This window comes from Simochromis diagramma, unplaced genomic scaffold, assembly GCF_900408965.1.
Source record: "Simochromis diagramma unplaced genomic scaffold, fSimDia1.1 OVJJ01000123.1, whole genome shotgun sequence".
NCBI classification, from domain to species: Eukaryota; Metazoa; Chordata; class Actinopteri; order Cichliformes; family Cichlidae; genus Simochromis; species Simochromis diagramma.
Genome location: NW_024386778.1, coordinates 2,593,784 through 2,616,277, shown reverse-complemented (window position 1 = coordinate 2,616,277; position 22,494 = coordinate 2,593,784). Strand labels below are relative to the sequence as shown.

Sequence of the window (22,494 nt, the reverse complement as noted above, 5' to 3'; positions counted from 1 at the left end):
GTTCCTGGAAATTAGTATTACTCCAGGAAATTAGACCTAAGTCACATCATTAAAAAGCTCCACTTTCAAGCTGCTAAAACAGAGTCCCCGTTTCGTATTCTTATTATTGCGACCACATGCTGCACGTTTTGGAGTTTGCATCCGCACATTAATGAAAGCCTGCTTCTAATAAGCTGCAGAATAGCAGCTGAAGCAGCACAGCAGGACAGCACGGAGGGGCCAGACGAAGTGAAGTGCACTGGGATTTTTGTGCAAACAAATGAAAAGTCAACATCAGGCAAAAACATGTTTATGTGGCCTAAAAGGGCCATAAATAAAATTTTATTCTCTCAATTTATTAACAAGCCACAGGAAGTCCATGACCGTCTACCACAGCACTTAAAACATCTCATTCTGGCGCAGTCCACAAAGACATGAGACCCATTTGAGATCCTCTTGAGCCGCTGATAAATCTGGAGGCTCTCTTCCTCGCTCTGACTTCCTTAGAAAAATAAAACAAAACGTGGAAATACTGTACCAAACTGGAGGCGGAGCGGCAGGGTGATCCTTTTCACACTGAGAAGGGTGCGTTAGAAAGGGCTATGAGTGCGTTCGGGGAAGCTTGAATCAAACGGCAACAACAACAATAATAAACTAGGAAAAACCCTCAAACTTTTTTTTGTGTGTATGTTTCGTTTTTGCTAAGCTGAAGCAGAACATGTTTCACTTTCAACCACTTCAGGATCGCCACCGTTTATCCATCAACTTCTTCTCTCACGTTACGTTTCCCCCTCCCAGCAGTCTGCCCTCTCCTCCAGAGCCCTCTATCGTGTTTTGCTTAAAATAAAAGTGAAATAATATTTATAATGATAAAACCTATAGCAGCAAAAGAGTAACAGAGGAATAACAGCTAGAAGCGAGTGACCCCTGGATTGATAAGGAAGGCATGGGTTAAAGAGAGGTCCATGAATTTCTGCCCGGCGTGTCGGGCCTGCGATGAGGGAGAGGCACCTCGGCGACCCTCTGAGCTCATCTTCCCTCGGTGGGCACCCTGCCGAGGGCGGCCATGATGCGGCTGAACCGTTCGCACAGCTCCAGGGTGGAGTAGGTGGGCAGCTTGGGAGGGTCGTGGAAGCTTTTGATCTCCGTTGAGCAGTCCAGCAACTTTGGGAGGAAGTCTGTCAGCTTCTCCTGGAGGTTAGCTGCAGTCAAGAAGTGAACAGACAGAAAATAAGGAACTGTCACCATGCAGTGAAAATCAGATTTTCAGGGCCATTTCATGAGTTAGAAAGGATGTCACGGTCACTGAGATTTTTAGTAGATCGATTTAAAAGTCATATATTTAAGGACGTTTTTCCTTCCCATTGTCTCGAAGTGCTTGCTGTTGGAGGTTTCTCTCTACTATTGCCGGGTCTTTACCCCACAATATACAGTGATTTAGAGCAGCGGTCCCCAACCCCCAGGCTTCGGACCGGTACCTGTCTGTGAGTCGGTACCAGGCCGCGAGAGTTGAGGCTCGGGTGTGAAATTTATGGTTTTCAACGTTTTTATCGTTAACTCTGTTTCCCTGGGTTTTTTCCCGTGTTGTAGTTGTGTGTCTTATTTTGAAAGAAATATTTACACGTTACCATAGCGACCAGAAAGCATTAAGGGGAAGAGAGGAGGATGTTACTCTCAATGTTGTTGGTGCATTTTAGGAGGACGCTGCTAATAAGGTTACACGATTACACAGTGAATTCACGTTTATTATTATATTTATAAAATACCACAGTTTGTCTCGGTCGTATCATTTTGTTTTGTTGTATTTATCCGCGACACCTTAAAGGCCGGCCCGTGAAAATATTGTCTGACATTAAACCGGTCCGTGGCACAAAACGGTTGGGGACCGCTGGTTTAGAGTGACCGTTGTTGTGATTTAGCATTTATCTTACAGCTACAGTGGCTACAGGTAGGTCCAAGTGTTTATTAGTGCAGAGTTCTGTGTTGTATTGTCATGACATTGAAATGCCATCATAGGAGAAAACATAATAAAATACACTAATAAATAAGTATTTCTATCTACTTACAAACATTAGTATTGTATAAAATGTTATCTTTAGGTGATCTTTTTCTGTCAGACTTGTGCCTTCTGATACGTGACCTGAGCCGCAGCCTGATTATGGCGATCTTCGGCAGGGGTATGAGGGAATGCACTAGTAACCTAAGCCTTCAACTCTCCGGAAATATCTAATAGGCTAAGTGTGTTTCTTCTCCCTTAAGGACTCACATTCCATCTCTTGGCCCAGGTAGGAGCACCAGCGGTTCCTCATGTCCTCCACCGCCAACAGGTCTCTCTCTGCGTCGTGGACCAGCAGCAGAGGGATGCAGGGCACCACCAGCTCATTCATGATGCCCAGGCCTGTGGTCACCTCAGGCTCTTCTCCCGACTCAAACATGGCGGCTGCTTGCTCATTTAGTTTCTGTGGGGCGGGGGGGAGGGACACTGATGAGTCTTTTATATCAAAGCTTTTATTAGTTACTTACACATTCATTTTGGACTAATATCATAGCTTGCTGTGTGGTACAGACCACCCAAGAAGTTTCTTTTGGAGAGTAAAATTCTCTTCTTTTATTAGTCTGTTACTTAGGACTAATGAGCAGCTGTGTGCGTGTGCGTGTGTGTGCACTGCACTTTGAGTTTTTAGCTGATAAGTCAAAATGCCAGCGTTCAAAATGCAAAACCACAGGGTGACATCACTGTGGCTACATCCAGTTTTTCTATACCATCTATCAGCAGAGGGGGTTTAAGAATACTGAAACAAAAGGGCACATTTAATGTTTTTAAATAGATTTACAAAAGCCTGAGGAATCTGTGAGGTCCACTAAATGGGATGAATGGCCTGTTTTCAGCGTCTTTTTCCTGCAGGATGATTGCATTTGTCTCTGCCTATCAGGGACCCTCACACTGACATATGCCAGCTCGCCCAACGTCAATAACCCCACAAACATCGCTGCTGTTTAGATTTCTATCTTCATTCATTTCCAAAGTAATAGGAAAACTGCATATTTTAGTTTTATAGAAATCCCTCAGTCAGAACATGGTATATCAACCTCAGATGGAAACTAGTGAGCTAATTTCCAAGTCCATTAAACCTCGTAAATCCTCTTTTTCATGGATGCCATGATGTCAAACTTCACTGTAACACCCCAGAGAGAAGCCACATTGAACATTTCGGGAAACGGAGAAGAGTTTGGCCCTGGAAATGCCTAATGACGTCAGGCTTAAGAGGAGGATTGACGAGCAGGCTGCTAGAACAAACCTCTTGTTGCTGTCGCAGCACTGGTGTGCTCCCGTCCCTCTGACTTACACAGAATCAGTGCCTCGTACCTGTCCCTTCACACCCTGCTCCCTCACAAATCAACTCCCCCGTAGTCTGAAAACCTCAGCAAAACTTTTTTTACTCTAAATTGTGTCGTTTCCTTTTCTTCTGTTAGACGAGTACTAACTCAACAGTAATCCCAGGTATCATTAATATCACAGAATATCTTTAAGTCGCTGGAACTAAAGGATCCTGACATTTAACAGGTAAGTTTTTCTCTCTGGTCGAGGCCTCAAACACCTTGCTGTCACACACAAACTCCCTGACCTTGTCTCTGAAGAAACGAGCTGTCTGGAATCAGACTCTGCAGGGTGGAATTGCAAAACATCCAAATACATTAACTGTGTCAATGTTAGCAGTGTTTTCAATTAAAACAAGAGCTGAAGGTAAACAGCTGAGTGCACACAGCTAGACGTTCTGGCCAGAGAACTAAGATGGGCAATCGCCCTGCACAGTCCTGAGGTTTGAGGTTAGCTGAGGACACGCTCGTGTCTCATGGTAATGTGTTTACACTCACTGGCCCTCCTGCTTCCTATTCCCACTCCAGTGATTACATTACAAGCACAATGCCAGTGTAAGGTTACTGAGTGCAGCAGCGAGAGGGCTGCTAAAGACCAGTATGAGGCTGATCGGACCAAACTACCCCCAGCCCTAACCAATAATACCCGAGCATAGCCTGGAGCTTGGTGGGAGTGAAATGAAAAGGGGCTCACTTCACAACGCTGAGAGGATTTTCATCTGTCAGTATCAGATGAAAAATCTTCAGTGGAATCTTTTGTGGGCTGCGAGCAAGCCAAAGCAATATCTCAGCAAAAGCAATTTGATTATGGTGCCCTGCTCGGTGTCGGAGGGGAACGTCTAGCCGTGAGAGTTTTGCTGAGTCACTTTAGCAGAGGAAGTTTGACACAGAGGAAGTTTGACACAGAGGAAAGGGAGTGACACAGAAGAGACTGAGATCACAGAGAAGACCTGCTTGATGCAAAGGCTTCCGTTCCAAAGCAGCTTCTTTGAAGTCGCTTTGTTTAAGTCGGAAAACACGGCACACAGGGCTCACCAGCAAACACTCTCGACGGTAATGGCCGAGCAGCTCCTCGTCGTGCCCTCTGTACAGGCCTTTTAACAAAAGCTCCTTGTTGTACTGGTAGGCGTAAATCAGATACATGAGAGCCTCCACATAACTGGAAAGAAAGATATTACATTCAGATAAAACTGTAGCAAAGACACACTGGCGGCTCACAGAGTAACACAAGAAATGAACTCGGTGAACCCACTGCACAACTTTAAAGCTGGGGAGCTGCACGATTGTAAGCTGCTGCCCCCTGCAGGTAAACACCAAGATGGGAAAATTACATGAAAATAAAGGAAAATGCGAAATCAGTTAAATCTCTAAGGAGACGCTGGGTTTGTTTGTTTGAGGTTTTTTATACATTTGCTAAAGAGGCGTCAACATACTTTGTCTTCTGGAAGAGCTCCAAACCAGTCACCATGAGGATGGTAGTTTCACGAAAGTTCCTGTAGTCCTGATGCCATATCTGATGGAGACAAGCCAAAGTCAGATTGTCCAGCCAGTATGAATCTGCTCAAATGTACAGTTTTAGACGAACAAAAGACAGATGGCACAACTTCTGACCTCATATTCATCCATGTTGACCTCCTCGGGTTTAATCAGGTCCAGTTTGGCACGTGCCACATTCATAATGCTCTTACATCTGTGAGAGGAAGAGGGACGGGGGGTTACTGAAACGGAGCTGGTGAGTCATCGTGAGGTACTCCAGGAGATAAAACGCTCCACCCTGCCCCTAGGCCTTAACGTGGCTTAATGAATCACTCTTTAGTGCTGAGAGGACTAGTGAAGCACTCCTCCAGAGGCTCCTATTGAGGCCACATTCACACATAAATCTAATTATCTCGCTCAAAATAGAGGAGAAGGGAGAAATCAATTTTTCTCTCATGAATATGGATCGAGGCCAACAAGCATAGCTGAAAAGTTTTAAGAAATAGTAAGGGACATTACACACCCTAATGACACCAAAATGTCAGAGTTAAAAGAGGGGGGATCTTGATATACAGCAGTGGTAATTTGAAAAGAAAAAGTCAGTATTGGACATGTGCCTTGTATGATTTGTGTTCGAACAAAAGGCAGAAGGCGTGCAGATCAGAGAGGATTAGCAGCATGAAAGTGTTGCTCTGATGAGACACAGCCAGTCTGTGCTGAGAGTAAAACGGGAGCTCTTACAGTCTCTGCTACCCTCTGCTGGCCACTACGAAGAACCGATTTCAGGTAACCAACTCGATTCTGACATAGCCAGGGGAAAAAAATATGCAACATGATAATTTTTTAAATTACAAGCTTGTGGCAGAGTGAGGACTGCACCTCTCATCGAAGGCGAGGTTCCTGTCAGCAAACTGTGTGAGCAGAGTCCTCTCCAGAATCTTCTTGGGTGCCTGGTTTTGGATGAAGTAAACGATGATGTGCTGTAGTCGGTAGTCATTCTCAACTGGCGTGTCTTCTTGGGCAAATCTCAAGAGACGTCCATACTCCATCTTGATGGCCTGAACAAAGAGACAAAGGAAAAAATAAGCTACTTGTCACTGTGTGAGAGAGAAGTTACTTAAGTAAATGACAGCTTAATTTAAGCAGCACACCTGAGTGCCGCAAGTGTACATGTAAGCCCCTAAAACTATTCCACTATCACAAACAGAATCCAAATCTGTGGGAAACACTGCAGTGGTCTGAGGAACAATGTTACACTGGAACACAATAACAGAAGAGGAGGTGAAGGAAGTGAGTGAGAGCGGAAAGGAGAGAGAGGTTGTACCTTAAAAAAGGCCGCCTCGGGCCCATTCTTTTCATACACGCTGCTGGATTTGCCAATGGCCATAATTACACCCTGCATGTCGGGGGTCATCATCGCCTGCCCAGGAAGCAGGAACCATGTTAAACAAGGCCCTGGTGATGAACTGAGCAAGGTCAGGCACTGTGTTATCTGCTCTAACTTTCTACAGCAAGGCGTACCATAGTCAGGACATGCCAAACATCACTCAGCAGTCCATGCACCGGTTGGTTAGACGGGCAAAAGTCGGCGGGGATGCGACCAGTCAGTTTAAGAGGCGGAACGCGCAGTGCTCACAAGGATAATGTGTAAAAACCAAGACAGCCTTATGAAAAATGTGTGACAGACAACCCAGAGTGCAGGAAGACAGGCTGGAGCAGCAGCCCTACAGAGGATATTCAGCACTCAGTACACACTGACCAGCAAACTACCGCCAACATTTACAGAAACATTGATTCCATGATAGCTGCATGAAAGCTATCTGTTCATTTTTACCTCTGCCAAGGAGGTTTGATGTTTTTGGTAGCACTTGTGTGCGTGCGTGTCATTCTGTCTGTAAACACGACAACTCAAGAAGATTTGAATAAATGCTGATAAAACTTTCTTGGGGTGTAGGTGGGGTGGAGTTAACAATCCACGTTGAAAGAAAGGAGGAGTATCGTTCTCGTTAGAGATACTTTAGCATCACATTATATAATAAACTCAAGTTAATCGGTCCGGTTATTTATCCATCACCTATTCCGACATAATGTTGGTGTAATCAAAGTCATGTCTGTCATGCTACATACAACTTCTTACACTGTTGTTTAAAAAGAACAAAATACAATACTGCCTCCTTAAAAGTACATAAGATTTAGCTGCCTTGGCGGAGGTTTGCGCTCTTGTGCAAGTAGCATCATACATATAAGAGCACATGTGCATCACAGTATGAAGCAGCAGTCTCGCCTGTTGATGTGTGTGGTTCATGAAGCACACCAGCTTTCTGCACAAGCTCCACCTGACTTTGTGCCGCGATGTCGATGGCTCAACGAAAGACTTTTCACATGAGTAACGCAGAGCAGCCAACAAAGGGGCCAACCTTACTGCACTGCATTGTGAAAAACCTTATGCTCTATGGAGCCAATACAATTTGGCAATGAACCTCTCATTCTATAGATCAAACAGGCTCAGACAACACTTGATGGAGCCAGAGCTACCTCATCATCATACCCCCCCTCCTCTGACTCAATGACAAATGTCCCCACATTAGGAATGGCCACCTCGACTGTGCGCTGGCCAGGGGACTCATCCTCTGTGACCAGGTCAGGAGGGGGGGTTACGGGAGTGTTCATCTGGACCTCAGGCTCAGGGGAGATGGGAGGGGGAAGAGACTGGAGAGAAAATGGGACAGATGAAACAGGAACGATGGAGGACTGATGGAAACAGAAGGAACATTATATAGGGCAAAGGTGAAACAGGAAGAGGAAAAAAGTTTTAATAAAATGAGCTCATTTTATATCTCCGCATAAGACTTTTCTAAACTATGCAAGTAACTCTGAATCCTTGTTAAAACTCAGTGGGCACAGTTGTGGAAAAGTGGGGCAGAAAGTTGAATAAACATGACACAGCAGTGTTTCCCCTAGGTGGGAAATAATCTTTTTGAGTTGCTGTAATTGTTCCTCCTCTCAGTACTGGCTGTGGAAAATTTCTAAATGGCTTATTTTATGTAAAAATTCACACTACAGACTTCAGTGGGCCAAGTTGTCAAACAGGTATCATCCATGGTGCACTTTAGGGCTGCCACAAACGATTATTTTGATAGTCGACTAGTCACAGATTATTTTTGCGATTGGTCGACTAATCAGATCATCATCCACTGGACGTAAAACGTACAGCTTATTGCACCAGCAGCATCTGCTCTTATATAACTATCATTAGCTTACAGCTTTAAGTGTTTAAGGTCTGTGCTAACTAAAAATAAAGACAAGATGATAGTTTATTAAACTTTTAATGAAATCTGCAGATTGTTTCGGTGAAGTTTAATAAACTCCTTGCTATCTAAAATATAACAGGACACCGGAGTAAATTCTCGAGCATCTCACACTTCTGATAATCAGCTGTCTGCTTGACGTTTATTCAGCTGTGTAAAAACTATAACTTTAATCTCAGCCAAACCGATTTACTCAGGAACAAATAAAATACTGAAAAAAAACAAACAATAAATTTTTTAAGTTATCTAAGTGACTTATATATCATGTTTAACCTGAGTAGCGAAAGACGACGGTGGGTTTGAAGACGATTTGCCGGGAGTCCGGTGTTCTCACGGCTCTAGTGACCTTGCCCCCGGCTCGCTATCGAGCTGGTGGGTAACAGACGTCTCCGAAAACCTCGGAGCGCTTTTGAAAATATATGGTGTCTTGATAAACTGAGCAGATATTTGAGGTTTACACAGCTACATTCTCGTGTGAAAATATGTTAAACGTTTATTTTGTGACCCAGAAAGAAAAATAAGAGTAACATTAAAACTAACTAGCTGCCGCCATTGTTGGAAACTGAGCTGGGCCGCGCTATGAATTCTGGGACACAGCTTCTTCTTCTTCGGGGTTTAATGGCAGCTGGCATCCTTGTACATGCAGTGCTGCCATCTTCTGTTTCAGTCCGTTATTACACTCTTAAATCCTACTACTTATTCCTGCGTCTTTTGTGATCTTACAAAGCTTCAAACGACGCGTCGACTATTAAATCAGTCGTCGACGATTTTGATAGTCGACGTAATCGTGGCAGCCCTAGTGCACTTTACTTTAAGAAACTTAGTGAGCCTGTGAAAAATGCTTAACTACCCATGTGATGCAGGGGCAGTAGAGTCCCACTGTACAAAAGCCATCCGACATTTATAAGCTAAATGCTCCTTTATGTTCACCAGCTGGTTTTTCTTCGTATCTGTGCAGCTTGGTGCTTGTATGTTTGGTACGGGCGAGGTTCCAGTCTATTTTTTTTTTAAACCAACTGCCTGAGTGAACCAGGAGAACTAAACAGACCAGCGATGGCTCTTTGAGTTCATCAAAATAAGCAACATATCTAACACAGAGGCATTCACGTGATCCACCGTTAATATAAAAGTACAGATTAAAGCAGTGTTTAAGTAACAGCTCTCGACTGACATAGCTTTTTGTTGAATACATTTATGAAGGTGACTTGTTTAGAATCAGAAAGCGCATGCATGACTTGTTGTGAGTCTTCTGTAATGTGTGTCTTTGCATGTTTTACATACAGCATTTAGTAACGCTTCAGGGCTCCTCTCCTCCTGTTCAGCAGCAGCCCTGGAGATGGCCCTCTCTGTGTCCTCCTGCAGGTGCTTGGAGTCATTCGTGGGTGATGGCTGCTCCATGTATTCAGGATCCTGCTGGGGAACTACAGAAGGAGCACACCACCATCATACAGAAGCAGCAACACTTCAGCACAGTCTAAGCGACAAAATCTGCAGTTCTTTTAATGGCCACTTCAGGCTGGCCTCAAAGCACATCAGTCTCCAATTAACAGCATTAAAAACACACTGACAGCCGATTTATTTGTTTGTGCCTTGTTAATGTTAGGGGAAAGTCTTTACTTTGACATAACCCCACAAACATTTTTTCTATTGCTTGCGCCGTGCAACAATACTTTCATGCTGCAACAAGCAAATAACAATGCAAGCATGTTGACTGAGAGCGCTTGTGTGTCTGTGTGTGATATACACTTGCACAACCAATAGAAACACAGAACAAGGTATATGTAGTATCTATCTGTAGGTATATGTATAAGATCGTGACACAGCAGAAGCAGAACACAAAGACCACCTCAACACAAATACTGGGTCACTCACTCAGCCTAGTGGTTAGAGCAGGGCAAGCCAATCATGTGTGAAAGGACTTTAAAGCGGTGACACCTCTGCATCATTTCCTTATGTATATGGCTCCATGCTTTTATTTTGGTGAGGTAACCAGAATGTGATTAAAAAGTGCTTTTACCTGAATAACAACAAATAACTATGCGTCACTGTCTAAGGGTGTATCCCATAATTCAGTACAACTGAAATACATATATAGTTTTTTGTAATAACTCTATTCTGTTTTGCTATAAATATTGTATAATTTCACAGCGCACATTGCCAGCTCTTTTCCAGACTGTTTTACAACTCTTCAGGGAACAAAAGATTTTATATATACTGCTGTTTCTTAATAAAGCATTCTACTCTCTATTGTGAGCGTTATGGCTCTGACCTGCATTGTCTGGAGGGCTGGACTCAATACTCATGGGCTGAGGGGAAGAGGAGGAAGTGGAAGTGCTGGATGCCGCGGAAGCAGCGGCGGCTGCTGCGGCCAGTGCCAGCTTCTCCTGTTGGGCCTTGCGAGCCTGCATGATGTCCCACTCTTCAATCTCCTTATCAAACTGTTCATTATCCTCCTTCACATACTGCTTCAGGTCTGGCGGCAGTTTGTCCATGCCGCTGAGGATCTGCCCCGTTTCTTTGTCAAACTCCTCTGCAATGGAGAGTTAGGAAAAAGAAATATGAAGGTTTCCTGAATGTCTATTTGGGAATCAGTTCAGTTCAGAAGTATCAGGTGTAGCTTGGTCAAATCAGTATTTTGTGGCATAAAAGAATGTTTATTGTTTTATGAGCAAAGAGAAACACATTTAGGTATCGATACAGAGAGAGGCTGATGACACAAAGTAATGTGATATAGAGCTCAAAACCCCAAAAGACAATCCAGCCAACATTCTGATATGAGTCACTTTTCTAATATGACAACCAAAAGAGAGATGCAAGCACCGGAGAAGAGTTCATTCTTACCTTCTGTGAGAAATGGCTTCTTGTCATTGATGTACATGAGACAGTAGGCACTAGCATTGCGGTAGCCTCCAAAAGAGTCCCTGACAAGCTCCTCCCAGGATGACTTTGTCACTGAAATATCATTGTACTTCATCCAGCAACGCTGATGTGGGTCATAGATGTAAGCCCAGTAGTGGCCTGCATTGGCCTGGCCTTCATGGACCAACACTGCGTGAAGCCGATATGGAACCTGCAGAAACACAAACAAGGAAATGTGAGGGTTGGGTTTATTTTTACAAGTCAAGGTGAAAGGACTGGGTTGCTCACCTGCATCATAGATTTGTCCGAGTACATCAGCTCAATGGTTCTGTGAATTCTGGTAATACTCCCCTGCAGATCTGGAAGTAGAGGATCATATACGACCTATTAGCATGTGCCATAATAATGGCCAGCATAGCGGTAGGCAGATCAATCACGCTGAAATATACTCATGCTATCACAACTGAGTGCAAATGACTGGATACAGAAGGAGCATAGCCCTACCACGAGTGTCATTTTCCACTTCACTCCTCCAACGGTGCAAGCAGCCCTCAAGCACTCTTAACTCTTCTTCGGTGATGTGGCGTGGGGCAGGGTGCATGGGGAGGTCGGGGGGTAGACGGGACTGCGTGAAGGGCTTATGAATGGGTACTCTCTGCTGCTGGGCCGCAGAGGGAGCAGTGGCAGGACCTGACGCAAGGCCCGAGCTCTCCAGAGGAGGTAAGGAGTCTTGCTCAGCTGAGCTGCAGGGTTAGAAATGCAAACTTTATGACATCTCTAAATAAAAAAAAAGTTCACACTGCAGATATTTTATAGTTTGAAATGACAGCTACTGCAACAAAAAACAAAACCATAAGAATCAAATCAAAAATTCTAAATGGATAGTTTATTCCATGTCCCTACAGCCACAATTGTCAACAGGAGTGCCAGGCCCTCTGCCTCTAACCGTCTGGGCTCTCTCTTGCAGTGAGAAACTCTCTTACACTGCCATTTTGCTCGACTTTGACGTCACATCATGTGTTGCGTGACACAGCCCTCTCTTGTATGTCCCACGTTCCATATATTTTCAAAAACTGTGGAAGGACTGGACAAGTTTGTTCTGGTAACTGTGACTGATTTAATGTGATAATATTAACCTTTTATCATGTTTTGTCCCATTTGTTTTTTGCACCATCTAATCTTCAACTCGTTCATCTTCACCTTCTTTGTACAAATCTGACACACACTTCAGGCTTTTTTTTTTTTTGGAAAACTCGCCTTGGTGGTGGCAGTTGTTGTCCTGTTGTTCCACCAGGGGGTGCTGATGTGTCAATATCTTCCACTGGGGAGGTACACACTGGTTTGCTGGAAGCAAACTCCATGGCATACTGGAGGACATCTGCCAGAGGAAACCTCTTGGGACCTGAGCCGTAACTCAGATACCTGAGAGAAAAACAGAGACGTAGCAGAGATGGAGGGAGGCAGACGGAGCAACAAAGTGGAAAGGGCAGAAGATGAAAGGGTGCAGTTTGAGTGAAAAATGACTGTGGCTGTCTGGCAAGTTCTGCTGACCTTGGCTGAATAATGGGGTATCAGTGGACAAGCCATACCTCTCCAGTCGCTGTTGGAGGAGCGTCAGATGCTCTTTCAGCCGTCTGATCTCCTCCCTCTTGATCCTGGTTATTTCCCTGTTCCTGTCCATGTACCTGACAATGCACACATATCACACCAGGAGCTTCAGGATTGCATATATATATACACTAGAGGCTAACGGAGGTGGTAAAAAAGAAAGCCTGATTACGTTACCTATCCATGTAGAGCATAGAGGGGAACTCAAGCTTGTTGTGAATCTTCTCAGGACGTCCAAGTGCTTGGTTGAACTCAAATCTTGACAGTTCAAAGGTCAACACAGGAGGGAGTTCTGTGAACCAGTGCTGTAAGAAAATTGGATGTTAATGGATTTTGGTATTCAAAAACAACCGAATACAGACCCTCAGATACTCAGCAGCATCTGATGAACTGGAAATTTAAAGATCACATGTCATGTTCTCATTTTTAAAATCAGACATTGGATCTGTATCAGAATGTGAAATGTCCTGGAAAACAAACTGATCTATACTAACTTTGTGTTTCAAATACTTGAATGTATTTGTTCCCACATTAGAAATGGGGGACAATGTCATGGAAGATAAACAGGTTAGCTTGCCGTACTGTGATGCAAAGTAAAGCACTGTGTTGGAGGAAAATGTGCTGGGTTGGGATCTTTTTTTCCCATGCTGAGCCATTGCAACCAATCTTAAGGGTTGTTAAATATATCTGAATTTAATACAAATCCTTGGTTTTGAGGTTTTCTCTTGTCTAAGTTTATTATTTCCCTTCCCCGTGCCTTAAAGCCAGATTTGTCTGATTGGCTATTTCTACAAATAAAACAGCTTGTTGTGGCTTGAGATGACCAAGTTAGTTGGCTGAGACTACGTCCACACTAATGCGTTTTCGTTTGGCCTCCCGTCCACACTGAGACGGCGTTTTTGCTCATGGAAAACGCAGCGTTTTTAAAATGCTCTCAAAAACGCATACATTTGAAAACGGTGCTTTCGCATCACAGTGTGGACAGAGAGAACGTAGAAAACCATGACACATTTTAGTCGAGTGATGCAGTCAAGTGACCAATTAAACTAAGGTAGCGGAGGGCGTTACACAGCAGTTGTTTTGTTTGCTCTCAGTGTTGACAGCCCTGTTAAAGATTAATATCAGTCTGTATGTGCTCCAGAGAGCTTTTCTTCAAATTCTTCAATTCTCACTCGCTTTTGCAACTTTGTACTTTTGTGTTACTTGCAGCAACAACTCCACCTCATTGTTAGTCTATTTAAAAAAAAAACGACTTCGCGCTTTCCTCAACATTTTGCCGCGACGTTTCAAAGAGCCGGAAAGTAAATAAACAGCAGAAGGAAACGGCACAGGTCGAATCGTCTCACGTTTCACGCGTGTGCAGTACTGGAAGGTAAGCGTTTTTGGCCGTTTCAATGTGGACGCACAACTCTGTGAAAACGACTGAAAACGACAGTGTGGACGCGGAGCATTTTCAGACGAACACGGCGTTTTCAAATCTATCCGGGCTAGCGTGGACATAGCCTCAGTCACCAACTAACACATTGTGTGACTTTGCACTTCTCACCTCTCCCAAGTTAAGTAATCTGCAAAACCCTGCTACTGTGTATGATGTGAATGGCATTGTCTCCTTTCATTTCCAATGCTGATGGCTGGTGTTTTTTCCAGAGGGCTGGGTGCCATACTCATCTGCAAACCTGCTGGCCTGATAATTAGCTGCTCCAGGCAGCTCTGGGACAGCGCAGTCAAGGCTACGGCTAAACTGAGGTCAAACCCAAAATAGTACAGGTGTCACATAAGGGCAAAGAGGTTAGCCCTTTGGAGAGGAGCCAGCACATAATCTCTTACTTTTAACCTGATTGCTTTCTCTGTGCCACTGAGAGGTGAAGATGGCAAATAGAATTGTGGAATATATATATTGATGCAAACAAGTAAAGCAAATGTTCCATATGCAGGTGTTTTTATTTAATGTGGCTTTCCAAGTTGGAAAGATCAGATGGATATTAGAGATTTTTTTGTGACGTATAAAACACTTTCTGATGGAAAACCATCTGTTAGCGAGCTCTGGCACTTACTTCTTGTCCAGACCTGGCAGAATTCTCTGCTGAGTGCAGGGACTCGATCTCACCCTCGATCATTGCTGCCTCAAGACACTCGTGTAGGTCCTTGAACCCGTTGACCTGCAAGGGGTACTGTCCAAACATCTCTGTGTTTTCAAATTTTTTACCTGTGGGATTGCACACATACAACAGACATGGACAGATGAGTGCACTTGAAAGAGCGTCTGAGAAAAACCAGAGTGCACACTAAGTGCCTATGGTGTGGCCTATGCCCCCAAAACGCAACAGTAGAGGTATGAACATCACTTTGCAATATCACTAACATGATTCAAAGTTATATCAAATTCCAATAATTACATCACTTCAGGGATTAACTGTGTTATTCTGTAATTACAGAAAGCAACAGTTTTTTATATTAAATACTAGCCCCGTACTGGGAACAGTAGGAAGTATGTAAATCTTTTATTTTCTTAATGCTTTGTATTTCCACCTTTGTTCTGGATCACAGACTGAATCCTCTTCAGTAAGCAGAATGTCAGTGCTGCACAAATTTCTGAAGGGATACTCGGCCATTGTTCAGACTGGTTTTGTTTTTTAAAATCTGCTATCTGACTCACTTTTTTTGTCTTTTTGTCGCTATATGCTTCTCTTTAAATTGTATTAGAGTTCACTGGGGTGTTTATTAACTAGTAGCTCTGAATAGTGTGGCTGGTTTTGCATGCAGTGTTAGGAAAACATGTTTTGAGAATGTAGTGCAGCTCCACATCTTTCAGTTATGGAATTTTGGGAAAATAGTTTCAAACTGGAAATAACATAAACGTCAGAGAAAAAAAAAGTTATACTAAAATGTGAAACAGCTAGACCACAAACTGTACATAAAAGATGGATACTGTATTACCATAGAAGTAATCTCAACCAAAGAGCCACATCTCATTCCAAAGCATGGGCCATAATTTAATGACATACTCAATTAATGGAGCGCTATCATTTAAATTATAATACATAAATGTTTTAGCTATTGCTTAAGTCAGGTTGGTCACTTGCTTTAATGGTCTTCTGGTGCCAGATGTCATTTTATTAGGGAAGTGTCCATGATGACAAGTATATTATATTATCTCCCAACATTCTGCATTAAAGGTGTTGGAAATTTTAAAAGAAAGACAAAGGTGCATGGTACCTTTTATACTTCTTTACATCTGAGGTGATTTTTACTTGTTCAGCACCCACATCCTCACAGTGACTAGGGTGAGGAAGTGACTTTAAAAAAAAAGGAGCAGGACTGGAGTTGCTAGGGGACATGCAGATGAGGCATTAAGGTCGTTTCGTGAACAGCAGAGTCCATGGGCCCAGCTTTTGGTGGCTCTGGGCCAGTACTGTCATGCGTAATAAGCACAATGTCAATCAGCCGTCGAGGTCTTCCACAATCAATGCAAACACTCTCCTCTTTTGCATGGATCACATCTCATTAAGACAAGGTCACCTTTCATTACTAGGGGCAAGGACTTGCTTTGCTTTGCGGCTGCTGCAATCAGACTATGCTAACACTGTATTTCTCTGTGATACGACCAAGTATGCCTCTTTTTTTTTCACTTTATTGGTTTCAATTAAACACCCCGTCTCACCTTCATGGACCCCCACAGCAAGGAAACGACCATAGAAAAGTTCCACCATTGGGTTCTTTGGCTTCTCACCCTCCCTGGAGAAAAATCAGGATAATGTTACAGCCCTCACTTCTTCACATTTCATGTAAACAAGGAAATTTTTTATTGTGCCCTTTAAAATATGTCATATTCTAATGTCGGAATCAGATTACACAATAATCAGCCTGATTATGACACAGCCCACATGAAGAAAGCCGCTGATTTGGTTTGGGAACAAAAATGGCTGCTTTGTGCAACTGTTTACCTCAGCTGTTTGAGGAAAAAAGGGAACCCTTGTGACAGTGTTTTTGCTCATTCCCTACTGTTCAGCTCTCTAAACCTGACTCTAATAGTCTAATCTGACACAGTGGCTGTCATATCACTTGAAAACACTGTGTAGTCTGAGACCGGCACAACATCAGCAAGTCAGACAACCTGCCTGACTATGGGGTCACTGTTTCCACAGCAACCTCTGGATCCAGGTACAGCTGAGCTTACCTGTCTTCTTCTGCCTTCATCTGGAAGGCATCCTCCAACCAGTCCAGCAGCTTGTGGGTGAATTCACTAACATCCTGCTGTTGAGCGAAGCACAGATAAAGAGTAAACAAATAAAAGTACAGAAAACCAATAATATGGAGGTCATTCAAATCAATGTCATCTATCATCTGCGTGCACTTTGGATGTAAGAGCAGCAGTCTTATTGGAGAATCTCGCAACCTGATGAACTTCAAAGGTAACCTGTATGCCTCGAGGGCACTCTCTGGTAGATATCAATGTCATCTAGTAATTCAGGTTAATGTCTATCCAGCCTGAGTAATACGAAGGAGAGACATGACTGATGAGCACACGGGCCACAAGGCTGACCTCAGTTAACCTCTGGCCTAGCAAGAATGTCTGCGTAAGAAGAACAAATGCACAGTTTCGTACATTTTATGCATGTCTATCACATTTCGTGGATGAACACACAAATCAGATAATTAATGGCCAACGTAACTTTTGTGGCAGACTTCAGAGGGGACGAAGAAGGTTAATAGTCACTAAATAAAGGCGGATAAGTGTTTGGGGTTTTCTTTCCCAATATTCCCGACTGATGCAGTTAATGCAATAATACTATTGCCGCCAGCATTAATCTCGTTAAACTGACGTTAACGCCATAACCGCATTAACGCGGCAAATTTCCATTAGCGAGTTATTGTGGATCGCTGACAGCACTATATAATAAATTAATACTTTTATTAATATTCATCAGGAAAAGGGTGGCGTGCCCACTCCGGGTCAGGGACAAGACCCTGCCCCAAGTGGAGGAGTTTAAGTATCTCGGGGTCTTGTTCACCAGTGATGGGAGATCGGCAGATGGATTGTTTAAATACCACTAACACTTTACTTGATTCTCCTTACTAATTCATTGTATTATGACACTCCTCTGAGTAATGTACAGAGATACATTCAATCTGTTTCCTGACTGATTATTTCATTTGGTGGGACGCCGACACAGGGGGTACTGACGGTGGGTAGACCTGAGAAGTGCGGTACTGGAGCCTGCAACAGGAGGTTTTTCCCCCGGGACGCAGAGACAGAGAGTAGAGTTCTTGACATACTGCGACTACTAACCAAATTGAGGGAAGGAATTGGCAGATTAGTCGACTACCAAAATCTTTAGTTGCAGAGTTCACCTGGGATCTAAACTAGATCATAACAAGTTTAAATCAAGTGTAAACAACTGTGCAAATGCCACTTGCTACTCAGCTTAAAATTCAGCAATTCCATTATGGCATGGCTACATGATAGCTTTAGCTGATTCAAGTAAACTACTATAAACAAGGGCCTGCTAAGTTCCATCCAGAATGCATGATGATCAAAAGTAGGGCTGTGCCATATCATGACATCCACAATAACCCAAAAGTTTCAAAGTGTTAATCAGGTATTATATACTTCTACGTAAACATTTCCAAACACTACAAAGTCTACTTGTGCGCCTACATTTGCTCTGTCACTACTATTGTCTATAATGCTGCTGGTAACTTGTAGCAACAGATTCACACTTCAGATTAGGTAGTGTGTCATCAATGACTGCAGCTCCTTAGAAAAGGAGGATGGAAAACTCCCCTCACTTGGTTTCTAGTAATAAATGCTACTGCCTGAAGGCTGCAAACACCAATAAACTTAGGTTTGTTTTTTCCTGTGTCGTCATATAATTACCACAAATTTCACTGAAATGTCATGATAGAATTTTGAGACCAAGACAGCTCTAAGACTACGGCTGTTCAGTAAAAAACCTCAGATTTGCACCAGCCATATCTTATTATCCTCAAGTAAGATACTCACTTCCTCCAGCTCTAAGGAGGTTTTTCTCTACAAGGCTGGAGGCTTAACTTCTGTTTCTGATGGATGTTATGTGATTTTCCCTGTGCTTCTGTCAACCCTCAAGAGTAAATGTTTTTGCAGAGTCAGTCAATGTAGAGAATGAAGGAAAGTTAACACCTTGCAGCAACAGAATATACAACAAGTCCAATTTGCCTGCAATAACCTTTCAAGTTTATAAAACAAGAATACGCAGCTGACAGGAATACACGCTTCCTATCAACCTTCTAGAGGAAGTGATACTCTGACTTTTGGTCTGTCACTACAGAGAACAACTAATCTTACTTAAGCTTAACAAGTACTAACATGCGAGGACCAATGTCTAAAATAAAACATGAGTCAGAAACTGCTCATATGCTTCCTCACACCCGCTTCAGTTGTCATAACATTTAAACAATATTTGTAAGTCCACAGTGAAGACAGCTTTTCTCTAAGGCTTCTGTTACAGCAGGCCTGTTGTGAATGGTAAGGCATGGTGAGTGGTAAAGAAAGCACTGATACAAAGGTAGTCGTAGTGCGGTGGCTCATGCACCTATCCTAATCTAATGAAAACAGAGCTTCTGAAAAGGTTGTCCCAGAGTGAAAACCTTAGGAAGCTCTCATTTCTGTGTTTACATATGGATAAGGAAAATGAAGCTCTTGTCTTGCATTCCTTAAAAACCTATGCACCTGTCTTTTTTTGACGTAAGAACTCTGTACCTTGTTTTTGTTGTTCCCGTTAGGCTTTTGACTGGCTGACATTTCACCACCTGTTGCTATGGCATAACCATGACATTGTTCCTTTGCATTTTCACATGGATGTAGATTCTTTTGAAAATGAAAGCAGAAAATCCTTGTTTAAAAACAAAAAGATACCTATGTACCATGTGGAAGCAGCCCAGGACAAGAAATGTGAAGGAAGTTGCACCTGTGACAGATATGGGCCAAGACTACCACAAGAACAGTTGCTCAGACACGCACACACGTTTTAAAGCAGATTTTTTTTGTTTTGTTTTTTCTTTTGGGGGGGGGGGGGACAACCAAAAATGAAAAAAAGAAATTGTACAGACAGGATCAGAAGTCTTTTCAAATTTTCTCATCTTGCTATCTACAGGTCTCTGCATGAAAACCAGCACCACACCCTGAGTGTTGATGGAGCACAACTGACTACAGCGATATCCCAAAACACACTAATCTGCTTTCAAAACAAATCAGACCCAAACTACTTTATACATATACTCCAATCAGAATCAGCAGAAACCCTACATATTTATTAACACAAGACAAACAATCTATTACAGTTAGGGCTGCCACGATTAGTCGACTAGTCACGATTACGTCGACTATCAAAATCATCGACGACTGATTTAATAGTCGACGCGTCGTTTGAAGCTTTGTAAGATCACAAAAGACGCAGGAATAAGTAGTAGGATTTAAGAGTGTAATAACGGACTGAAACAGAAGATGGCAGCACTGCATGTACAAGGATGCCAGCTGCCGTTAAACCCCGAAGAAGTAGCTCTGTCCCAGAATTCATAGTGCAGCCCAGCTCAGTTTCCAACTGTCACTGTCGCTACCTGAGCCGTAGCGGAAACCCGATCGGTACCCCGCATGCGCAAATCTTACGTCACTTCCTCTCTTTGCCAACATTGCGACATTCAATATATTTGAATGACACGGTTAGCGCCCAGTTAGCTCCTAGCATTTCTCAACAGCTCTGCCTCCTTTTCGACTACCGGGACATTTAAACAATGGATACCTCCATATACAAACAAATTCACGCTTTTCTCCTCAACAGAGAGCGTCCCCCGATTGAACAACAGCGCCGTAAAATAAGAAGAATGGCAACTAATTACAGAGTTAATAATACAGACTTTGTAATATGTCACGTGAAGATTCATCAGCCAGATGAAGTGTTTACTGACAATTGACAGTGATAGCGGACATCATCATCACTATTCCAATCAATCCTCTCCACACAGACAAGCATAAACACACTCGACTATCGCTAAATCAGATTTAGCACACGTTTGTAATGACGCTAATTCAGTTTACAATAGGGTTCATTCACTCAGTCAGCAGGTGGCGGTATCCTCTTACACTGGGGAGTAAACTGCCATTAAATGGACAGAATAAGAAAACCCCTGCACATGCGCGGTACGGATCGGGTAGACCCGATTTGTACGGTCCGACTTTGCACATGCGCAGTAAGGATCGGGGAGTCCTGATCCGTAACTATCTTTTTGTTTTTTGTTTTTGTCTACATTATATTGAAATGTTTCATTATTGGAAACATTTTAAGAGATACTTATAATCCTTAACATCTTAACAGATACTCTGACCCGTAACTATCGTAAAACGCTTCGACCGGAAGTAGACACCTTTCGCGCATGCGGGGTACCGATCGGGTTTCCGGTACGGATCGGGTAGTGACACCAACAATGGCAGCAGCTAGTTAGTTTTAATATTACTCTTATTATTCTTTCTGGGTCACAAAATAAACGTTTAACATATTTTCACACGAGAATATAACTGTGTAAACCTCAAATATCTGCTCAGTTTATCAAGACACCACATATTTTCAAAAGCGCTCCGACGTTTTTGGAGACGTCTGTTACCCACCAGCTCGATAGCTAGCCGGGGGCAAGGCTTACTAGAGCCCGTGAGAACGGCAAATCGTCTTCTTTTTTTTTTTTTCTTTCTTTTTTTTAGTAAGATACTCTACTCAGGTTAAACATAAATAAGTCACTTAGATAACTTAAAAATGTTATTGTTTGGCTTTTTTCAGTATTTTATTTGTTCCTGAGTAAATCGGTTTGGCTGAGATTAAAGTTATAGTTTTTACACAGCTGAATAAACGTCAAGCAGACAGCTGATTATCAGAAGTGTGAGATGCTTGAGAATATACTCCGGTGTCCTGTTATATTTTAGATAGCAAGGAGTTTATTAAATTTCATCGAAACAATCTGCAAACTTCATTAAAATTTAATAAAGTATCATCTTGTCTTTATTTTTAGTTAGCACATACCTTAAACACTTAAAGCTGTAAGCTAATGATAGTTATATAAGAGCAGATGGATGCTGGTGCAATAAGCTGTACGTTTTACGTCCAATGGATGCATGATCTGATTAGTCGACCAATCGCAAAAATAATCGGTGACTAGTCGACTATCAAAAATCGTTTGTGGCAGCCCTAATTACAGTACACATTCAACAGCTGTTGTTGTAGTATGATGTCAGCCACTAATAAGGTCAGGCTGCTCAATAACAGAAAAAAATTCAAGTGTGAGCCATTACAGAGGCTCAAGTATTTAGTTTGCCTAAGACCGTAACTTGTGTAATGAGCCCACCATATGCCTGATGGTGCTTACTCATGTTTTAAAGGCTGGGGAGCAGATTTATTTGAACACAGCAGGCCTGCGCTGCAGAGCTCCTGGACTGTATGAAGTGTAGTAAAGCATCGCTGCAATTACATAAGACTTTTGCAAAAATATGATTTCTTTTCCTCTGGACCCGCGGAGCAAACATCTAACCTATGATTAAGCAACATCACTCAAGTGGTTACATAAGTAACCAGAGCTATGCGGTACTGGGCATGGTGGCCACGGACTAAATCGCATAACTAGGCGTCTAAGCAGCGGATCTTAATGCACTTTGGTAAAATGAGAGCGGTGTGATCAAATGTAACATAATAATCTGCCTTCCCGGTTATGAACTGTCACACGCCTGGCTTGCAATCCGAACACTCAATCCCTGCCAAGCATCGTTGCTCGGGTGGGTTTCCACCTTCGCCGTTGGACATGCTTTGTAAACAAAGGTATCAGATATGTGATGAGTAACATAGGAAACATTTGCTCACACAAACAA

The 22,494-nt window shown here is 42.9% G+C and overlaps 1 protein-coding gene across 6 annotated transcripts in view; it reads right to left on the bottom strand.

Moving 5' to 3' along the window:
* Positions 1 to 284: 284 nt before the first annotated feature.
* The window catches only part of usp25 (ubiquitin specific peptidase 25), an 82,139-nt gene continuing 59,929 nt past the window's right edge, over positions 285 to 22,494 (bottom strand). For 2 of the 6 annotated variants that reach the window (XM_040011721.1, XM_040011764.1), the window contains 19 exons: positions 16,786 to 16,862; positions 16,270 to 16,343; positions 14,663 to 14,814; positions 12,786 to 12,913; positions 12,590 to 12,685; positions 12,258 to 12,422; positions 11,505 to 11,743; positions 11,289 to 11,359; positions 10,983 to 11,211; positions 10,411 to 10,671; positions 9,423 to 9,562; positions 7,369 to 7,542; positions 6,158 to 6,253; positions 5,713 to 5,891; positions 4,969 to 5,047; positions 4,791 to 4,870; positions 4,393 to 4,516; positions 2,246 to 2,438; positions 285 to 1,181 (listed from right to left, as the gene is read on the bottom strand). In XM_040011721.1, the coding sequence (XP_039867655.1) occupies positions 1,009 to 1,181; positions 2,246 to 2,438; positions 4,393 to 4,516; positions 4,791 to 4,870; positions 4,969 to 5,047; positions 5,713 to 5,891; positions 6,158 to 6,253; positions 7,369 to 7,542; positions 9,423 to 9,562; positions 10,411 to 10,671; positions 10,983 to 11,211; positions 11,289 to 11,359; positions 11,505 to 11,743; positions 12,258 to 12,422; positions 12,590 to 12,685; positions 12,786 to 12,913; positions 14,663 to 14,814; positions 16,270 to 16,343; positions 16,786 to 16,862 (2,730 nt within the window). In that variant the 3' untranslated portion in view covers positions 285 to 1,008. The remainder of the gene's footprint in view (positions 1,182 to 2,245; positions 2,439 to 4,392; positions 4,517 to 4,790; positions 4,871 to 4,968; positions 5,048 to 5,712; positions 5,892 to 6,157; positions 6,254 to 7,368; positions 7,543 to 9,422; positions 9,563 to 10,410; positions 10,672 to 10,982; positions 11,212 to 11,288; positions 11,360 to 11,504; positions 11,744 to 12,257; positions 12,423 to 12,589; positions 12,686 to 12,785; positions 12,914 to 14,662; positions 14,815 to 16,269; positions 16,344 to 16,785; positions 16,863 to 22,494) is intronic. The other 4 variants (XM_040011729.1, XM_040011739.1, XM_040011748.1 and 1 more) reach the window with 4 other exon arrangements.